The 21,813-nt window shown below is 37.5% G+C and overlaps 1 protein-coding gene across 1 annotated transcript in view; it reads left to right on the top strand.

Moving 5' to 3' along the window:
• The window catches only part of LOC123862449 (potassium voltage-gated channel subfamily H member 5), a 104,321-nt gene that overhangs the window by 11,836 nt on the left and 70,672 nt on the right, over nt 1-21,813 (top strand). Inside the window, exon 2 of the mRNA XM_064571755.1 lies at nt 18,693-18,816. Coding sequence (XP_064427825.1) covers nt 18,693-18,816 — 124 coding nt within the window. The remainder of the gene's footprint in view (nt 1-18,692; nt 18,817-21,813) is intronic.

The following is a 21,813-nucleotide window of genomic DNA, read 5'->3' as shown; positions in this document are numbered from 1 at the left end:
TATGTAATGCTTTTTCCCCCTGATAAACACATTTTGACTGATTTGACTTTTGTCCAAGATTATATAACTGTGATGTCTTATGGCTTCAGGTATTTTAAGAAATTTCATTATAATAAAAGTCAGTAAAAGTTTTTCATTATCTATATCAGGGTGAAGGTTTTCTATTGTATTCCAAGACTATGAGTCCTATATTCATTACTGCCGTTACATTTTGCTCCTAATAATTCTGACCAGTATACTTTTTAGAAGCCCATCTTCTCATGAACAAAATACCAACTACTAAAAGTAGAAATTTTGAATTGTTGAACATTCTTTTTTGTGCATGGAGAAATATTTTCTATAGCAAAACTGCTATTATTCCTATCATTAGAATTTCAGAAATATATGTTAAAGAATCTCATGCATTCTAAACCACTTTGGCTAGTTGGAAAAATGTTGAAGTTAATGCCATCAAAGAAACACAGAAACTTAAAAATGTACCTTTGATATTGAAGGAGATGAAAAGTGGAGGCATATTTTTTATCTTTGATGACAGCTGAACAAGTTTGAATAAATTAACAGATATTTTTTGCATATTTCAAACTCCCACAGTGATGGTCTGCTTAATGTTGCCAATATTATCATATAATAATTAGTCTCATTGTGGAAGGTACAAAGTGTATGTATCTACACACACACACACACACACACACACACACACACTACCTTGCTATAGAGCTGTAGGGTAAAGGTGTATCTGTAAGAACAGGAAAGATACCAGCCTTATATTCTGTTATTCCATAGTGGAAGTGAGCAATGCATCTACCAGAAATCAATATTGTGGATTATGACATATTAGTTATTTATGCTCTTGGTTAGCCATCTGTGCCAGAATTTTATTTAACCCAAATAGCATGTGCTATATGTGCTTCAGGGATTGTTCTGCTGTTACTCTTCTATGAAGCTTAAATATATCTATAGATATCACTTACCCAGAAGACAAGTTTAAAAAATAGGATAGACTCCACGACTTAAATTTACAAGTTTCCAGAGTGTGGGGAAATCTGCTTGGGAACCCCTGATTTTTTTTTTCCATAGAATTGTCTGTTCTTTGAAGAAAACTACCTAGCATGGTCCTTATCTGTAATTCTTGACAATATCTAGCATTGCTCTAATAATTGTTGATTATATGACTTTAAATAGGAATCAGAATTTTTATATTTGGTTTTGATCATTCAACAAACATTTGTGGGGATATAGTGATAAATAAACAGACATGGTCTCTGACTGCATGGAACTCAGAGTCTGGGAGGAGAGACAGGAATTCAACAAACCCATGTCCAACATATGATTACAAATTATGATTAGCATCATGAAGAAAAGGAAAGGGTGCAGTGACTAAGAATAACAGGGATTAGTTTTGATTGGGAGGTGGTGTCAGGGAAGGTCTTTCTAAGGCAGTAGTATAAAATGGAGCCCCAAAGTAAGAGATGGCTAGGTGATAAGTGGGCAGAAAAATATTTCAGGTGAAGAGAAAACAGGTGAACAGTCCTAAAGAGAGACAGAGAAAATGAGTGGCTAAGTTTGTGAAGTTTAGAGGCCAGTGTAGTTGGATCGCAGTAAGCAAAAGAAGAGAAAGCTGGGGCCTGGCTATTCAGGGTCAGGCTTTTGCATTGTATTCCAAGTGCAGTGGACAAATCTCCTGGCCACAAGGATTACTTGTTGTGTAACAACAAGTTAGATCAGAAGGAGGAGGAGCCATGGTAGGGGACCAGCGAGGGGACTGTTGCAGTAGTCTAGGCAAGAGATGATGGTGGCTTGGGCTGGGCTGGGAGCAATAGAAATGGAGAGAAGTAGATGCATCAGACATGTTTCAATTGGTAGAATTATTAGGTTTTAGTGATGGCATAAATGAGGAGGTGTGAAGGATGCCTTTCTGGATTTTGGTTCAAGCAGCTGGGTATAGATAGAAGTAGTGAAGATTTCCCTGAGAGCCAGGTTTGGAGTGAAGCTTTAGACATCACCTGCATCATCACTTTGTTATCTAGCTCCTTTTCATTCCCTTGAAGTGAAGAAGAATGCAGCCAAAGGGAGTTTAGTTCAGTGTGATTGTGTACACAGGGGACTTCTGGATTCTACTTACAGAAGTTCAGGAAAGAATATCACAGGCTAGGTAATTAGCTTGGTCAGTCTGGTTGTTCTTGTGGACTAGAAACATGTAGCTTCCGACTTTAATAAGAGGCTGATTCAGACCAGAAACAAAGTAAATTTTTTAATAAAACCAAAATTTCAACCCAAAACGTTAATTTATAATGAATAGCTGACAATCAACGTTGTTGAAATGCCCTCTTTAACCAATCCCTTTCGGAAAACATTAACAATTACTACATGAATTTTAAGTGTTGCTTTTAAGCTTCAAATTTCCCTTTTTGGTCACTGATTTTTTTTTTTTAATTTAAATTTTAGTTAGTTAACATACAGTACAATGTTTGTTTCAGGAGTAGAATTCAGTGATTCATCACTTACATGCAACACCCAGTGCTCATCACAACAAGTGCCCCCTTTAATCCCCATCACCCATCTAGCCCATCCCCCCCCTCCTACCATCAGCCCTCAGTTTGTTCTCCTTCATTAAGGGTCTCTAATGGTTTGTTTTCCTCTCTTCTTTTTTTTCTTACCCCCCTTCCCATAGGTTCATTTGTTCTTTATCTTAAATTCCACAAATGAGTGATAATTATTTCACTTAGCATAATACACATTAGCTCCATCCACGTCATTGCAAATGGCAAGATTTATATATATATAATATATATATATATATTATATATATATATACCACATCTTCTTTATCCACTCATCAGTTGATGGACATTTGGGTTCTCTCCATAGTTTGGCTGTTGTTGATAATGCTGCTATAAACATTGGGGTGCATGTACCCCTTTGAATCTGTATATTTGTATCTGTTGGGTAAGTACCTAGGAGTGCAGTTGCTGGATCATAGGGTAGTTCTATTTCTAACTTTTTGAGGAACCTCCATACTGTTCTCCAGAGTGACTGCACCAGTTTGCATTCCCACCAACAGTAAGAGGGTTCCCCTTTCTCTGCATCCTCACCAACACCTGTTGTTTCTTGTGATGTTAATTTTAGACATTCTGAATGGTGTGAGGTGGTATCTCATTGTGGTTTTGATTTGTATTCCCTGATGATGAGTGATGTTGAGTATCTTTTCATGTGTCTGTTAGCCATCTGGATGTCTTCTTTGGAAAAATGTCTATTCATGTCTTCTGCCCTTTTCTTAACTGGATTATTTGGGGGTTTTTTTTTGGGTTTTGAGTTTGATACAATTTATTTAAAGGTTTTGGATACTAACCTTTTATCAGATATGTCATTTGCAAATATCTTCTCCCATTCCATAGGCTGCCTTTCAGTTTTGTTGATTGTTTCCTTTGCTATGCAGAAGCTTTTTATCTTGATGATGTACCAATAGTTCATTTTTGCTTTTGTTTCCCTTGCCTCTGGCGACATGTCTAGAAAGAATTTTCTACAGCTGAGGTCAAAGAGGTTTCTGCCTGTGTTCTCCTCTAGGACTTTGATGGTTTCCCATCTCACATTTAGGTCTCATCCATTTTGAATGTATTTCTGTGTATGGTGTAAGAAAATGGTCCAGTTTCATTCTTCTGTTATGTTGCTGTCTAGTTTTCTCAACACCATTTGTTGAAGAGACTATCTTTTTTCCATTGATGTTCTTTGCTGCTTTGTCAAAGATTAGTTGACCATATAGGTTGTGGACCCATTTCTGGGTTCTCTATTCTTTTCCATTGATCTATGTGTCTGTTTTTGTGCCAGTACCATACTGTTTTGATTACTGCAGCTTTGTAATATAACTTGAAATCCAGAATTGTGATGCCTCCAGTTTTGTTTTTCTTTTTCAGGATTGCTTTGGCTATTTGGGATCTCTTTTGGCTCCATACAAATTTTAGGATTGTTTGTTCTAGCTCTGTGAAAAATGCTGGTAGTATTTTGATAGGGATTGCATTAAATGTGTAGATTGCTTTGAGTGGTATAGACATTTTAACAATGTTTGTTCTTCCAATCCATGAGCATGGAATGCTTTTCCATTTCTTTGAGGTCACTGATTTTTGGAATGTGTGTTCTTTAGCTCTTTGAATCAGAAGATTTGGAGGGTGAGGTGCTACTTGGAGCCAGGAGTACCTGTGCTCAGCACTTCTTCACAGAGGCCCAGGGGATCTGGTGAGCAGCTTGAAATAGCTCTCAGCCACCTTTCTGGGCTTCCACCTGCACTGAGCCTCTGTTGGAGGATCCCTGTCCTGAGGTTGTAACTTTCAGAATAACAGTGCTGGTTTCTGGGTGGTGTGCTTTTCCAAAGTTAGGATGAAGTGAACATAGAGAGAAAATCCTGTTAATTGTCCTCAGAGGCAACTCTAGACCTTGGAAAAACTATACATTCGTGAAAGTGGTTCATTTGATGTTTCTGGATTCTTTTTGTGAAGTACTTTCCCTTTCTCACCCCCACTTGAGATCTTCTCTCCTCCTTAGTACTCTAGAATTCTTTTGTGTGTCTCATCACTTCCTAAAATATCTGAAAACTTCTCTGTGCTAGTGCTCTGAAATTCATCTCTCTAGGGTAACTTGCCTAAGAAAGTTGAGGGAAGAGGGAGGGAGGGAGGGAGAGAGAAGTAGAGAGAGAGAGAGAGAGTTAATCACCCAAAAGGTGTTTCACCTTGTTAATGTCCATGGAATCTCTGGACCACAGAAGGATATAGTTTTCATAAAAACAAAATAAAACAAAAAAATTTTTTTAAACTGTCTAATCATGCCAGATACAGGTAGTGTTGGAGCAGCTCAGAGGAAAACACTTTTTCCTGTAATTGCTGTAGAAAGGGAAGGAACATCTCCCATGCTTTTATATTGTCATTGACCGAATATAACTTCTCTTCTTTGAGAAGTTTTTATCAGTCAAGACTATTGACCTCATAGTTTGTATATGATCTCCTTTAAGAATGGGATTAATATGCAAGGGCATAGAATATGGATATTTTCCTGTTATCTGAAGAAATGGCACTTTAAAGAGGAAGTGCTTCCTTTATATTCAGACAAAGCAAAACAAAAGCTTAGACAGCAATTCAGAAATACACTGTGATAGGACAGGAAGTCTTAGTGAGGCCTGGCTGTGTGTTTGTCTCCCACCGGACACTCTTTTCCTGTGTACCCGAGTCTTCTAATTTTCTGGGCCTGCTTTCTCATCCATGAAAAGAAGGAAAGAATGCGTAAGATGAGGGCATTTGTGGGCTTGAGGATCACCTGATGATCTTGTTAACATGCAGGTTCCGATTCATCAGGTCTGTGGCTGAGTCCCAGAGTCTGCATTGCTAGCAAACGTCCAGGTGGTACTGGTCCACACTTTGAGTAGCGAAGTACTAGGTCAGTTCCCCAAACCTGGCTGAGCATGGGACTTTCCTTCAGAGGCTGTATTTTTATGTTCCATCTTGAGGGATTCTATTCAATGTGTCTGTATTAGAATTTAGCAATCTGTATTTTTGACATTTTTGACACTCATGACAGGATTCTATTGCAGCCACCAGTATTTGGGGATTATTGTAGTAGATTAGTGCTTTTCCACTCCGGCTGCACATTGTAACCACCTCAGAAGGTTTAAAAACAAATACTGATGCCTGGATCTCACCCCAGACCTATTAAAACAGAATCTTTGAGGGGTGAGGCCTGGAATGAGTAACTCCTGGGGCCCTTTCCAATGCTCCTCAATCTCCATCCCAATGAAATGTGCAGTCAAAATTGGGAGAAACACATAATGATTCCTACTGGGTCATTTTGAATCAGGATCTTGTGATTTATATTTTTGACCTTCTAACCCATGAGGGAAGAGTGCTTGATTTATTTCATGTCCATCTCTGAGAAAATACTGGATGGTCTTGAAAGAATAGGAGATATTTCAAGACTTAGCCCCTTTGCAGAAATTCAGTCAAGAATCTGCTCATGTATGGGGCACCTGGGTGACTCAGTTGGTTAAGCCTCAGAGTCTTGATTTCAGCTCAGGTCATGGTCTCAGGGTCCTGAGATCGAGTCCCCCATCAGGCTCCACGCTATGTGCAGAGTCTGCTTGTCCCTCTCCCTCTGTTCCTCCCCCTGGTTTCTCTCTCTCTCTCTCAAATAAATAAACAAAATCTTAAAAAAAAAAAAAAAGAGAGAATCTACTCGTGTAGAATTCGGCTTCCAAAATATTGTACTGGACTGCTAACACCGAGTGGGGATAATGACTTGATTCTTAGGCCCCTCATGCAGGAACATACTGTATATTTGAATCATTTGGAAGGAAATGCTTGCAAACATCTTCAAGGACTGAAATAGTCTGGATTCCAAGAAAGTTGAATTTTCCAGAATTCATGGCTCTTGGTATGCTAAGAACTGTGAGGACAAATCAGAACTGGTTTCCCTGTCAAGATTGGTTGAGGAATGTCTTAATCTATTTGGGCTACTCCAACAAAATAGCATAAATCAAGTGGCTTCTAAACAGCAGAAATTTATTTCTCCCAATCTTGGAAGTCCAAGATCAAGGTGCCAGGATGGTTGGGTTCTGGTGAGAACCCTCTTCCTGGTTGTGGACAGCTGGCTTCTGTTGTGTCCTCACATGTGGAGAACAGAGCAGAGGAATCAAACTCTCTTGTGACTCTTAAAAGGACACTAATCCCATTCATGAAGGACTTCACCCTCATGACCTCATCGAATCCTAACCACATCCCAAAGGCTCTACCTCCCAATGCCTTCACATGAGAGGTAGGGTTTCAACATATGAATTTTGGGAGGACACAAATATTCAGTTCAGAACAGTGAGGATGGTGGTGGTCACCAAGAATTCTGGGCAATTTCCTTAATAGCTTTGTGTTTCCAAAACTTCTGAACTGATCTCACTTTCAAGATTTGTAACTCACCTCCTTTGAAGAGAAGTTATCTCTCAGTAGCCAGACTGCTTTTCCCCACCATGTTTTATTTTATTACTTATTTTTAAATTATGTTATGTTAGTCACCATACAGTACAGCATTAGTTTTTGATGTAGTGTTCCATGATTCATTTTTTGCATAAAACACCCAGTGCTCCATGCAATACATGCCCTCCTTAATACCCCACCATGTTTTAAAGCCAAAGGAAATTAAAATGTTCCGGGAAACAATTTTAATTAATTTGCTATCCTGTTCTTAATATTTCTTAATAATACCAGATTCCACATTCACTGAAACAGTAATTTTCATGACTATAGGGAAATGGAACAGTTGTATGAATATTTCAAATACACAAATTGTGTTTCAGTTAACAAACAGACAAATATCCAAAGGAAAATCCTGGACAGTCTATTTAATATTTATCAGTTTTCATCTAATCTAGCCTTTGACATGAAAAGGAAATCTGTTTCCCCTTCTTTTGTGCCACCCCATTCCTCTTAATATTTTATTTTGTAGTTTAGCTTTCAGTGACAAATACAATTTTGTAGGTTTTGGTTTGCAGGGTCAACATTTAAATATTTGTGTTTTTTTCTAGTTCTTTGCTTGTACATACATATACAGAACTCACACATAGAAAGCTCTCTCTGCATATATGACATAGTTGTACAAGAATCTTGTACATAATAAATAATAAGTTATTAGTTTATTAAGACTTTTTAAAAATTTAAATTCAATTAGTCAATTTATAGTACATCATTAATTTCAGATGTAGTATTAAAAAATTTATCAGTTGCATATAACACCTAGTGCTATAAAGACTTTTTGCTCTAATAGTTGATTCATAATGATTTTGCTTGCCTTACTCTATTTCATCTCCATAAATTACCCAGAGTGGTAGGTATTGGTATCTCTAGTTTGTGTGTGAGGAAACCAATAACCTAATTAAAACTCCCTAGGTTTTTCGGAGTAGCTCCCTTGGGAGTATTGAGAGGGGATCCAAGTGCTGGCAGAAAGTTTGGGGACAGGGTTCTTTGTAGTAACTTGATTATTATGAATATTTACCAGTTGATGACTTGTTATATGAAGTCCCTGGCACTGTGGCTAATTTTCTCAATTACAATTTTATAAAACATTCAGAAATAATAAAAGCAGTTCTCATGCTTTTCCTCCATAAACCCAGAGCACATATTGCTAACATGCAATTGTTAGGACCTTGAGGTAATGCCTAGTGAACATGTAGTTACTTCACTCTCTGATGGTCTAAATGAATAAAATCAAACTTGAAGCATAAAGATGAATAGACACCATATTTCCTGGACTATTTAATCTTTAAGTTGGTTTAAAAAAAACTCTCTTCTGAGTTGCTAGGTCTGATTGAACCTGAGAGCAAATACTCTAGTATGTAGCTGGCAAATACCTGAATAGTCCATATTCTATGATTATTGGCTAAAACCAAGTATATATTTTGAAAAATGGGATTGATTCCAACTTCCGTGTTTTTTTTTTTCCCACTGAACAACTCTGACTCCAAGCTTATAAGAGAATTTATCCTGCCTGTAGTGAGTCGCTTTAAGACTTCTTCACTCTTTGACTTCCTACGTTTCCATTATAGGGAAAAAAAGACACAGTTTCACCCAGAAAATGTTTGAATTTGCAAATATCTCAGTCAAGAATTAGAATTTAGGGAACCTGCGTTCTAGTTGCTAGTCCTGGGGAATCTGGGCTTGGTGAGTCTCTGACTCATTGCAGAATGGAGTTGTTTTCCAGATTAGAGATAATAGATATGAAACCTGTCCCAATGCCTAGCACAGAGTTTGGGCTTCGCTAAAGGTTGCTTTGATTTTGCTATTACATAGAGTTATTAGAGTATAAGTGAAATAATATATCAACAACAAATGAATAATCATAGTTAGGCCCTACTGAGCTGGAGTCTTAATTTTCTCACCGTAGAGTTATTAAAAATGGTATGGTGGGAGCAGTTTAATATTTTTAATAGCAGAATTAACTAGGAGCAATTAGAGCTCCTGATCCAAATCCTAACAAATGTCTTGAAAACAAGTCTGTTTATGACAGAGGGAGGTCTGCAAGACCTTGGGGATGTTGTGAGATATAACCTTTACTTTGGGGTATAAAATTGATTTAATGGGTCTTAACTAGCACACCAAAAAATTGAAATAGAATAAAAAAGGAGGATATCTCATGTAGTAAGTGTTGTTTGAGAATTTTTTTTAGTTGTGTGTTTGTGTAGGTACATGTGTGTATCTGTGCAAACACATTTTAAGATACTATATAAAATTAATTTCTTACTATGAACTTCAACTTAAAACAAGTTTGAAAACACTGGTTTGCTTAGTTTCTGGAGGAGAGAAAGCATCCCTCAGTAGGACCTTTCATGTTTATATTAGTTCTTTTTTAGAACATTTGTTTTCCATTTCCTGGGATAGAAGCAATTATTTCAACCAATAAATAATTACTATATTACAACTCTTCTAGGCACAGTAGGCATAAAATTCATAATCCTAAGGACTATATTATCTAAGAAGTTAAAAGTAACATATATATGAAGTACTTAGAGGCATTGCATACTAAATTTCATGATACCAATTATATAGAGATCCCTGCATGAATACATTAATTCATTTGTATATTGATATAGTCAACCAACAAGCAAGCATCTACTATGTGCCAGACACTGTGTTAAGTACAGGAGGATCAAATTGGACCAAAGTGCATACAGGCTCTGTCCTACAGAGCTTACAGCCCAAGAGGCAGATGTGCATTCATCATATCATAACACAAAAAGGTATAAAATTATAACTGTGTTAAGGGCTGTGAGGAAGAGGTGCATCATGTCTAAAATTATTAGGTATGACCTGGTCAGAAGGTCAGGGAAAGATTTACAGAGGTCATGAGAGTTAAGATCTAAATAACTGCAAGTGTCAATCAGATAAGTGAGGAAAAGAATGGTGTTTAGGCAGAGAGAATGGCAAGTTAAAAGGGTCTATGTGGGGAGAGAGCTTGAAGCTTACAAAAATACAAGAAAAATTTGACTGTGGCCGATTTGACAGACTTTGAAGTCATTATAGGCCAAGGAAAGGATTTGAGCATTCTGAGAGCCATTATAAGTTATTGACAGGTATTAAAGCAGGGAGAGAACATGATTCAGTTGGAAATTTGGAAAGACCTCTCTGGCTTCAGTGTGGTCAATCCATTGAAGAAATCCCAGAGAGAATTGGTGTAAATCAATTAGATAGCTGTTGGAGTGATCTAGGGGAGAGGCGATGGAAGCTTGGATTTGGGAGATGACAGTGAAGATCCAGATAAATGGAGAAATTTGAAAGTTTGAGGAGATAAAATTAATAGGATTTGGTGATGGATTGCTATAAGGATAATGAGAAGGATATTGAAAGATGGCTCCCAGATTTCTGGCTTACATAACTGTATGGATGGTAATCCCATTCTCTAAGATACTGAGGTCCCTTTAAGATATCTAAGAGGATATCTAGGGGCACCTGGGTGCCTCAGTCATTAAGCGTCTGCCTTTGGCTCAGGTCATGATCCCAGGCTTCTGGGATTGAGCCCCGCACCGCATCGGGCTCCCTGCTCGGCGGGAAGCCTGCTTCTCCCTCTCCCACTCCTCCTGCTTGTGTTCCCTCTCTCACTGTGTCTCTCTCTGTCAAATAAATAAATGAAATCTTAAAAAAACATATCAAAGAGGATATCTAGGTCAATGTGGATATCAAGATCTAGAGTTTATAAAAGAGGTCTGGTTTGGAGATATAAAGTTATGAGTTACTGAATCTTTGGAGACAGGTGAAGTTATAAGAGGAACTGATGTGGAGAAACTCCAATATATACTCACTGGATAAAGAATGTTGAGCCTGCAAAGGAAATGGAGGACTGTTCAGAGAACCAGGGGAAGGTCATTTTATGAAAGCTAAGGGTCAAGAAATTTTAAGGAGGGAGTGGTTACCAGTGCTTCTGAATTGTCAAGTGAGATGAATAAAAAGCATCCTTTGGGTTTGGTGACATGGAGAGGTTACTGGTGATCTTGGTTGTCCTGGAGTGGTAAGGAAAGAACCAGATAGGAGTGAGTCGAGTGAATGGGAGCTGAGAAGATGGAACCAATGAGAATAAACAACTTTTATGGAAAGTTTGTCCAGTGAAGTGTTGGAGACAGATATGGTGGTAGCCAGAGGGGGATGTAGGCTGAGTGGTACTCACTGAATGTCTCATAGGGAAGGTAGAGTGAGCTGGTTCTGAAAGGTTTGATAGGTAAAGCAATGGGGGAAAAGCATTTCAAGCGGACAGTAGGCATCATGGTGAGTATATTTTGGAGCCATAATGAGAAAACTGACTTAACTGCAATAGTATGGACTTTGTATAGGTAGGGAGAATGAAGCTCTCTCTGCTTTCCAAGTCTGGGAGAGAATCTGATAATGTAAGCACTTGGGAGTCTTGATCTGGATGAGGAGTGGTAGGATGGAGGCAGGGATTCGGGGGGACAAGTGAACATTAGTGTGACAAACAAGATCAGCTGAGGCAGGGAGACCATGTAGCTGAATGGACTGCCATAGCTGCCTAGTCATGAAGTGGAGAGCATATGGATTAGCAGGAGTAAACTGAGTAGGACCCAGCCTGGGCGAAGAGGAGAAAAGTTAGTTTTTGATGATCACATTATGACCATTTATACTTGATGCTATACATAAATGAAAATGTCATATATTTATAGAGGAATTTATACTTTATGAAGCATTTTTTTGTGGGAAGTTCATTTTAATCTCTACTTTAACCACCCTATGTACCAAGAAAAGGTAGTATTACCATTCTCGTAGCTGAGGTTCATTTCAAATGCCACAGCTTTCCTAAAACTTCTGGATCTCTGGTCTTTTGTCTTCCTTGAGTTTTCTTTTAAATTTGAGGTAAGTAATTAATATGTGGTAAAATACACAGATCTTAAGTGTACAGTTCAATTGCTCTTGGAGGAATATATACACTTGTGTGACTTATACCTCTATAAAGATAGAGAACAATGACCTTCCCCAGAAAGTTTCTTTTTCCTTTTTCCTGTCAGTTGCCTACCCATTCCCTTTAGTAATAATTGTTCTGATTCCTATCACCATAGATTAACTTTGCCTGTATTTAAACTTCATATGAACGAAATTATAGCTTCTGGCTTCTTTCAATCATTATAATGTTTATCAGATTCATCCATGTTGTTGCATGTATGAGTAGTTTGTACCATTTTAGAGCTGAGTAGCTTTTCTTGTATGAATATGTCACAATTTTTAATCCGTTCTCTTGTTGATGAACATTTGCTTTGTTTTCAATTTTTGGCTGCTATGAATAAATATGATGTGAACATTTTCTACAAGTCTTATTGTTAACATATGTTTTCATTTCACTGAGTAAATGCCTAAGAATGAAATATCTGGGTCATAGTTAAATATTTAACTCTACAAGAAACTGTTTTTCAAAATGATTGTTCCATTTTATATTCTCATTAATATTTTTATAAAGAGTTTCATTTATTTCACATTCTCATCAAATTTTGTATCATTAACCTTTATAGCCACCCTAATGGTTGAAGAGTGATATATCATTGTGCTTTTAATTTGTATTTCCCTGATGTCTGATGATGGTGAACATCTTATTCTTGTGGTTATTGGCCATTGTATATCTTCTTTTGGGAAATGTCTGTTTGAGTCATTTGCCCATTTTGTTTATTGGGTCATTTGTCTTTTTGTAGGATTTTTGGGTATATTCTGGATAGGAGTTCTTTCTCAAATATCTGTATTGTAAGTATTTTTTCTCATTCTGTGGATTTCCTTTTCACTTTTTTTGACAATGTCCTTGAATGGGCAGCTGATTTTATTTTGATGATGTCTAATTTATCAACACCTTCCTTTATGGTGATTGCTATATGAGTCTTATCTAAGAAATTCTTGTCTTCCTTAAAGTGGCAAAGATTTTCTCCTCCGTTTTCTTTTTAGTTTTCACTTTTCTATTTAGGTCGATCACCCATTTTATTTTTTATTTTTTATTTTTTTTTAAGATTTTATTTATTTATTTGAGAGACAGAGACACAGCAAGAGAAGGAACACAAGCAGGGACAGTGGGAGAGGGAGAAGCAGGCTTCCCTGCGGGGCTCGATCCCAGGACCCTGGGATCATGACCTGAGCCGAAGGCAGATGCTTAACGACTGAGCCACCCCGGCGCCCCAGATCACCCATTTTAAATGTGTGTGTGTGTGTGTATGTGTGAGGTAGCAGTCATGGTTCAATTTTTGTTCATGTGGATATATAGTTGTTTTAGCACAGTTCGTTGAAAAGACTTTTCTTTACCCATTAAACTGCCTTGGTATCTATGCAAAAAATCAATTGACCATTTATGTGAGGGTCTATCTCTGAACTTTTTAATCTGGTTGTATGTTTCCCCAACTTGGTTCTTCTTTTTCAGATTTTATTTTGGATTATTTTAGGTAATTTGTACTTTCATAAGCATTTTATGATTACTTTGTCAATTACTTCAGAAAAGCCTATTGGTATTTTCACTGGGATTGTATTGAATCTATAGATCAATTTGCAGAGAACTGATGTCTTAAAAATGTCCAGTTTCAATTCATGAACATGACACAGCTCTCTTTTTGTCTAGGTGTTTTTTAATTTACCTGAGTTTTTTTAGTTTTCACTCCAGAGGTCCTGCACATCTTTTGATAAATTTATTCCTAAGTATTTTATATTTTTTTATATCATTCTAAGTGAAATTATTTTTCATTTTTCAATTGTTTCATGCTAGTATATAGAAACAAAACTGACTTTTATATTAACTTTATATCCTGCAACCTTGCTAAATTCACTTAATTTTAGATGTTCCTTTGAATATTCCTTAGGCTTTTCTCTGTAAACAATCGTGCCATCTGCAAGTAGAAAACAATTGTATCTTCCTTTCCAATATTTACATCCTTTCTGTTTTTTTCTTTTTCCTTTTTTTGGCCTTATTTCATTAGTTGGGCCACTAATAAAATGTTGAGTATAAGGGTTGAGAATACACATCCTTGACTTTTTCCTGATCTTAGGGGGAAGTTACTCAATATTCTACTTTTAAGAATAATGTTAGCTATAGATATTTTAGTAGGTATCCTCTATCAGTTTGAGGAAGTTTCCTTCTTTTCAGGTTTGCTCAAAGATTTTAATCATGAATAAGTGTGTCAAATGGTTTTTTCTACATCTATTGAGATATAATGATAGGTTTTTTCTTTTATTCTGTTGATATGATGGATTACATTGATTGATCACATAATGATAAATCAGCCTTACAGTGATAAGATAAACCCTACTTGGTTATATGTATAGTATATATATATTGCTATTTCTATTTGTCAATATGGTCTTCTGGATTTTTGCAACTATATTGGTCAGTAATCTTTTTTTAACAGACATTGTCAGCTTTTGGTATTATGATAATGCTAACCTCATAAAACAAGTTCAGAAATGTTTCCTCATATATTTTTTGAGAGTTTGTATAATATTTATATTATGTCTTATTTAAATATTTGAAAGATTTCACTGAGCCTGGAGCTGTCTGAGCCTTTAATAGGTATTGAGAAAGTTATGTTTTCCTAATGAATTGACCTTTTTGTTATCATTAATTGCCTCTTTTTAGCTCTATTATCCTTGTCTTTAAGACTACTTTATTTTGCATTAATGTAGCCACATTTACTTTCTCATGCTTAGTGTTTATGTAGTGTATTTTCCCCACACTTTCACTTTCAACTTGTCTATGTCTTTATACTTTAAATGGCTTTCTTAGAAATAGTAGACTATCAGTTTCTTTGTTTTAAAATCCAGTTTGAAAATTTCTGTCTTTTAATTAGTCTATTTATCCCATCATGTAATGCTTGATATGGTTGGATTTAGGGCTACCATCCCATGGTTTACGTTTTTTTCTTTTAAGATTTATTTATTTATTTTACAGAGAGAGAGAGAGAGAGTGCGAGAGAGCATGGAGGTAGGGGCGAATGGAGAGGGAGAGAGAGAATCTCAAGCAGACTCTGCACTGAGTGTGGAGCCCAAAGCAGGGCTCTTATTGCATGACCTTGAGATCATGACCTCGAGATGATGACCTAAGCCAAAATCAAGAGTTGGACGTTCAACCTACCGAGCCACCTAGGCACCCCCGGTGGTTTGCTTTCTGTTTGTCCCACCAGCTGTTTATTTTTACCTTCTTGACTTTTTTTGTGAGGGTCATCATTATTATTATTTTGATTTTTTTTCCTTTCAGCTAAAACACCTACCACATTTGTTTTACTGTGATTCTGCTGGCTATGAATTCTTCCTGTTTTGTTTCGGAATGTGTCTTTATTTTGCCTTCAATTTTGAAGGATACCTTCACTCTACATGAAAATCTAGGTTGATAAATATTTTCCTCTCAGTATTTTAAAGATGTCATTTCATTGTTTTTTGGTCGTCTTTGTTTTTCATGATTTGTATGCTGTAATTATTATCTCCCCCATCTCCCCTGAAACATACTTAAATAATCTTTTTTCTTTGGATGCTTAAAAGACCTTTTTCCCCTTATTTTCTATGTTCAGCTTTACCCTTACCCATCTTTGTACTGTGGCTTTGCTTGCATTTATCTTGCTTGGGTTTACTGAACTAAGATCTCTAGGTTGTTATTTTTCATGCAATTTGAAAAATTTTAGTTATCCTTTATTCATATAACATTTATGCCCTATTCTGTCTATTTTTTTCCAGCCTCAACTACATAGGTCTTAGACTGCTTGATATTGTCCTATGGAACATCTTTAATCCCTTTCTCTTTTTGCTTCAGCTTGGAACCGTTTGCATTGATATGTTTTTAAATTGTTCTTTCTTAGTGTTCAATGTACTGTTAAACCTATCCAATGAATTTTTTTATTCCAGAGGTTGTATTATTTATTTCTATGTTCCCATATTGACCTCTCTTTCTATGGCTTATTTTTTCCTGGATTATCATAAAAGTTTTCTGTTTCTTTGCATGCCTAATAGTTTTTAAGTGCATACCAGACACTGTGTTCATACATTATAGAGAGCAGGTAGTTATGGGTGGGTTTCCTTGATCACGATTTTAGCTTTGTGGGAATGTGTGTGTGTGTGTGTGTGTGTGTGTGTGTGTGAGAGAGAGAGAGAGAGAGAGAGTGTATTTTCCACATTTTTAATCTTAGTCCCAGGTTATAACCCATTATCCTGGGACTTGTTTCTTATTCCTAAAGCATGACCTTCTGTGGCTTGAATGGAGAACTTGAGGTATCTACCAAGCTTCTCTAACTTGATAGGACTTGAACTCAACAATTTGTCTTCTAGCCTTGAGAGCTGGTGAAATTTCTGCTTACCTCTTGCCTTGTAGTCATTGCTGGAGTAGACAGGTTTCTTGTAGACTCATTTTGTGCATGCATAGTTTAGATCACAGAGAAGGATTTGAGGTAGATTTATATACAGGTTTATGGCTCCGTATGTTAAAGGATCTTCCCCTCAACTTCAGGCTGCTCTGGCAGCCCCAAATTGTGACTTTTGACTATTTAGTCCCCTAAAACTTTTTCTGCTTGAGCTCTATCACCAATGAACTGTATAACCTGGAAATTTGCTCTCTGGGAATGGACAGTTAAATGAATATCTTATTTAATGTATCTCTTTTATTTCAAGGGTTTGTCTTTTTTTCAGTTTCTATTTTTGGTTGTTTTTAGTACTTTGAAACAGATTTTTGCCATATTTTGTCCAATACTTCTAGATTTAGCATCTATTCTGATAATTGTAATTGGTTGTTACATATTTATTTTTCTTAACATGGAAGTTTTTTTGAGAATAAAGGGTATGTTTTATTGATCTTTATTCTATCCCATTGTTTGACCCAGAGTAGTGCCTTTTACTTAGCAGCTACTTAGTAAATGTTGAATTGCATTGCTATTTTTATGAAGACCAACTTTGAGTCAGGATTTAAACTTAAAGTCTTAAACTCATAAGTTAATTTCCCTTTTAGGACACTATTTTGAATATGAGTTCAAAGAAGATTTTTTTGGTAGATATTTTGAATTTTTGAAGTATAGTAATCCCTTAAATTTACTTTTTTTTTTTAAAGATTTTTTTAATTTATTTATTAGAGAGAGAGAGAGTCAGAGAGAGGGCGCAAGAGGGGGTAGGGTTAGAGGGAGAAGCAAACTCCCTGCCAAGCAGGGACCCCGATGTGGGACTCGATCCCGGGACTCCGGGATCATGACCTGAGCCGAAGGCAGTCGCTTAACCAGCTGAGCCACCCAGGCGCCCAAATTTACTCTTTTTAAATATTGGATTTTTAATCAAGGTTGATATCAAAAGATATTTTTTGTATTAATTTTTTTTAAAATTTAAATTCAAGTTGGTTAACATATAGTGTAGTATTGGTTTCAGGAGTAGAATTTAGTGATTTATTACTTACATATAACCCCCAGTACTCATCCCAGCAAGTGCCCTCTTTAATGCCCATCACCCATTTGCCCATCCCCTCACCTACCTCCCCTCCAGCAATCCTCAGTTTGTTCTCTGTATTTAAGATTCTCTTATGGTTTGCCTCCTCCTCCTCCTCCTCCTCCTCCTCCTCCTCCTCCTTCTTCTTCTTCTTCTTCTTCTTCTTCTTTTTTAAAGATTTTATTTATTTATTTGACAGAGAGAGAGGGAACACAAGCAGGGGGAGGGGGAGAGGGAGAAGCAGGCTTCCCAGCAAGCAGGGAGCCTGATGCAGGGCTGGATCCCAGGACCCTGGGATCATGACCTGAGCTGAAGGCAGACGCTTAATGACTGAGCCACCCAGGCACCCCTCCCTCTCTGTTTTTATCTTATTTTATTTTATACCTGAAGCAAAATCACTTCTCTGTGCAAAACAGACCAAAGGTATTTCTTTTATTTACAATAATGATAGTTTCCAAATTCTGTGTAGAATGTGGTTGAAAATAATATATTTGAATAGTTTTATTTTTAAAAAGGAATCTTCAATGTTATTTTAAATTTCTTTTAAAGATTTATTTATTTATTTGAGAGAGAGAGAGTGAGCGAGCAAGTGGGGGGAGGGGCAGAGGGAGAGAATCTCAAGCACACTCCCCACTGAGCATAGAGCCCTCTGTGGGGCTTGATCCCATGACCCAGGAGGTCATGAGCTGAGCTAAAACCAAGAGTCGGAAGTTTAACCAACTGAGCCACCCAGGCACCCCTCTTCAGTGTTATTTTAAATTAGACTTCTCAAGATCAATCTAATGGACAATTTGTCCCATCATGTCAAAATTATAATAATAGAATTTTTGAAGCAGTCATACAAATTGCCTCAATATTATCAAGTTTAGTTTTCTCAATTAGTGGAGAAGTGACTCTGGCCCTATTCTTAAATTAATCTGTGTTTAGGTGTAATTATTATAGTCATTAACATTTACTTAATATTAACCATACTTGTTTTTCATAGATTAGATTATATTTGAATGCAAAGAGGTATTAAATAAACTGGCTTTTTTTTAAAATGGGGTTTTTGTTTGTATGCAAATCTGGTACTTACTGCTGATCTCATTAGATAATCATGCTAAACTGATTATGTCAATCTCAAGAATAGGCTTTATTATTTGTACTAACAAACCATAATTGTATTTGTCTATAAATTTGTCTTTTTGTTTACTTGAAAGAAGTACATTGTTAAATGAAGATAAAAAAACTTCCTTTTCCTTCTTTCTTCTTTAGAATCAAGTTTCTTACTGGGAAATGCCCAGATTGTGGATTGGCCTGTAGTTTATAGTAATGACGGTTTTTGCAAACTCTCTGGGTATCATCGAGCTGACGTGATGCAGAAAAGCAGCACTTGCAGGTAGGTAATAGAACAGCTCAGGAATCTTTTCTGAAGTTCAAGTAAATGCTGAATGTGGTTAAACTTATAGTAGTCGCCCACTTGACCTCGGTTTTGCTTCCTTGTGGTTTTTGCTTCCTGCAGTTTTGTTTCCTCTGGTTTCATGCTTCCAGTAGTTTATTACCCACAGTTTAAACTTCCACGGGCAGATGCTCCTCCTTCTGATGCCTATATCATTCACCTCACTTCCTCTCATTTCCTGTGAAATACTATGCTATTTTCTCATGTCACATCTTCACAAGAAAGGTGAGTACAATACAATAAGATGCTTAGAGAAAGAGAGAGACCACACTAACACAGCTTTTATTACAGTATATTGTCATAATTGTTCTATTTTATTATTATTATTGTTAATCTCTTCCTGTGCATCATTAATAAATTAAACTATATCGTAGGTATGCGTGTATAGGAAAAGAAAACCAGTTTCTACAGTGTTAGGTACTATCTGCGATTTCAGACACCCACGGTGGGGGGTCTTGGAACGGATCCTCCCCAGATAAGGGGAAACTCCTGTGCTTCGACTCTGTGATATTGGGATTTATTTATAATAAGGAATATATATTTGGTCTTTGACACAGTTCCTGGCACAGGTCCTTAAAGCCCTTAGAATTTCCTGTGATAAGAACGATAAAGGTGCCTTTTATTATGTTAATGGTGACTTTTGGAAAGTGCTTAAGTAACCTTAGTATGGAGACTATTGCCAGGGGAACCATCCAGGTAACTGGAGGGTTGAAACATTCAATACTCAAGCCCCTCAACCTCCCTACCTCTAGGGAAGGGACCGGGCTGGAGGTTGAATTAAGAATTAATCAGTCATGACTATGTAGTGTAAAACCATAAGAACTCCATAAAAACACCAAAGGACAGGGTTCAGAGAGCTTCTGGGTTGGTGAGCATGTGGAGGTACTGGGAGAGTGGAGCACGTGGGGACAGCATGGAACTCTGTGCCTTCCCCCATAGCTTGCCTGCGCATCTCTTTGATCTAGCTATGCCTGAGTTGTATCCTTTTATAATAAACCAGGGATCTAGTAAGTAAAATATTTCTCTGAGCTCTGTGTGCTGCCCTAGCAAATTAATCAAACCCAAGAAGATTGTGGAAACCTCCAATTTGTAGTTGGTAGGTCAGAAGTACAGGTAACAACTTGTGCTTTCAGCTGGTGTCTGGCGTAGGGGGCGGGGCGTGGTCTTGTCAGACAGAACCCTTGACGTGTGGAATTATATGCTATCTCCGGAGAGACTGTGTCAGAATTCAGTTGAATTGTACGACAGCTGTGCCTGAACCGATGTGAGTTCGTTGCTTGGTGAGTCAGAAACTGCACCAGGTTGAGTATCAGTCGCACAAACAAAACTTTATTTGCAGCAAATGAAGACATGAAGGAGAATGGCTTCCAAAGCCGTGAGTCCCCAGAGCGAGGGTGAACGGATTCCTTTTATTTAGGGTTAGGATGAATATTTAGATAGGGAAGCCTTATCATCGAATGCAGAGGTGGGCATAAGGTCACGAAAAACATGCCTATACCCACACTGTATGTTATGTAAATGAGGCTTGTGCTCCTCCGAGGGCGGAGACTGCAGTAGTATAACGAGGTAAAGGTAGTTGTCGGTCATTCCAGAGGTCGCTCCGTGGTCCATCCGCGCAGGCGCGAGTCAGGGGTTAAGCTCAAACTGGTCCCTGGGCTGGGTCCCCTGGAGGTCTGGTCAGCGCAGCCGCTTTCGCTTGGAGGGGCGGCTTCGCTTTCCATTTGCTGGAGTTAAGAGCTAAGCCGGAAAGAAGAGCTTAAGGAAAAATGTGGGAGAAAGGTCGGTGAGTACAAGCAGGTGGGCAGTAAAGGTCAGGTCTTGGGGTCTCGCTGGTGATGCAACCAGCTGGTGTCCCAAGAATCGCTTGGTGTGGAGACTGTTGTCCCCCTTTCCCCACCCCTCCCCCCATCGGTACCAGAATCTGTTTACTCACATCTAAAAACTGTAGAGTAAAAATTGTATTAGAATATTAAGGAGACTAAATTATCAGTGGAAAAATATAGTTGAAGAGCCCTTGGGGGGAACTTGTGCAAAGAAAAAGATTTTTGCATATCTGTAAATCTGTTAATTCATTCAATAAGTATTTTTTGACTATCTATGGTGAGCCATGAGCTATTCTTTTTTTAAAATCTTTTTTTTTTTTAAGGTTTTATTTATTTATCTGAGAGAGAGAATGGGAGACAGAGAGCATGAGAGGGGGAAGGTCAGAGGGAGAAGCAGACCCCCTGCTGAGCAAGGAGCCCGATATGGGACTCGATCCCAGGACTCCAGGATCATGACCTGAGCCGAAGGCAGTCGCTTAACCGACTGAGCCACCCAGGCGCCCCAGCCATGAACTATTCTAGGTGCTGAGTGATGAAAGGAGCATCCTCTATCAGAGAACCACGGATGCTATCAGTACTTCTTGAGCTGCTGAAACGGTCTTGAAGAGAGTAAACAGCCCCCAACCAAGTAGGACGTAATTCACGAACATTTAAAGAACGTCAAAGTGAAGTTCTTACATCCTGTGTAAATCACATGTACTTTGTAATGTTGGTACATTGTACCATCGTTATTTTGTTTGGCCACTGTAAAACAGAATCTGGCATTCACAGTATTTATAACAATTCTTTCTAAAATATGCCATGTCTGTGAGTTTAAAGAGAGTATTATGAAAAAAGATCATTTAAAAGAAAAGGAAATTCTATAAAGGAACCAATTTAGATCGGAAAACTTTTTCACAATATTTCAGTAAGGCCAGATGGGAAGTTTTTTCCTTGAGTTAATTTTTCTTCAAAGCTCTCACTTAACTAAGCTCCAAAATCATGTTATTTTGGAACTATAAGGGAACTAAATTATTTTCTACTCCAAATCCTTTGTTTTCCAGAGCATAAAACTGAGGTAGAGTTATGTTTAGGGACTTGCCCAGGGAAATACAGTGATTTATTTGTCTTTTTT

Source organism: Mirounga angustirostris, unplaced genomic scaffold (genome assembly GCF_029215605.1).
Source record: "Mirounga angustirostris isolate CCGP_5_RB_7025 unplaced genomic scaffold, mMirAng1.0.hap1 SCAF_9, whole genome shotgun sequence".
Taxonomy (NCBI): Eukaryota; Metazoa; Chordata; class Mammalia; order Carnivora; family Phocidae; genus Mirounga; species Mirounga angustirostris.
This window is presented reverse-complemented; position numbering and strand designations above follow the sequence as displayed.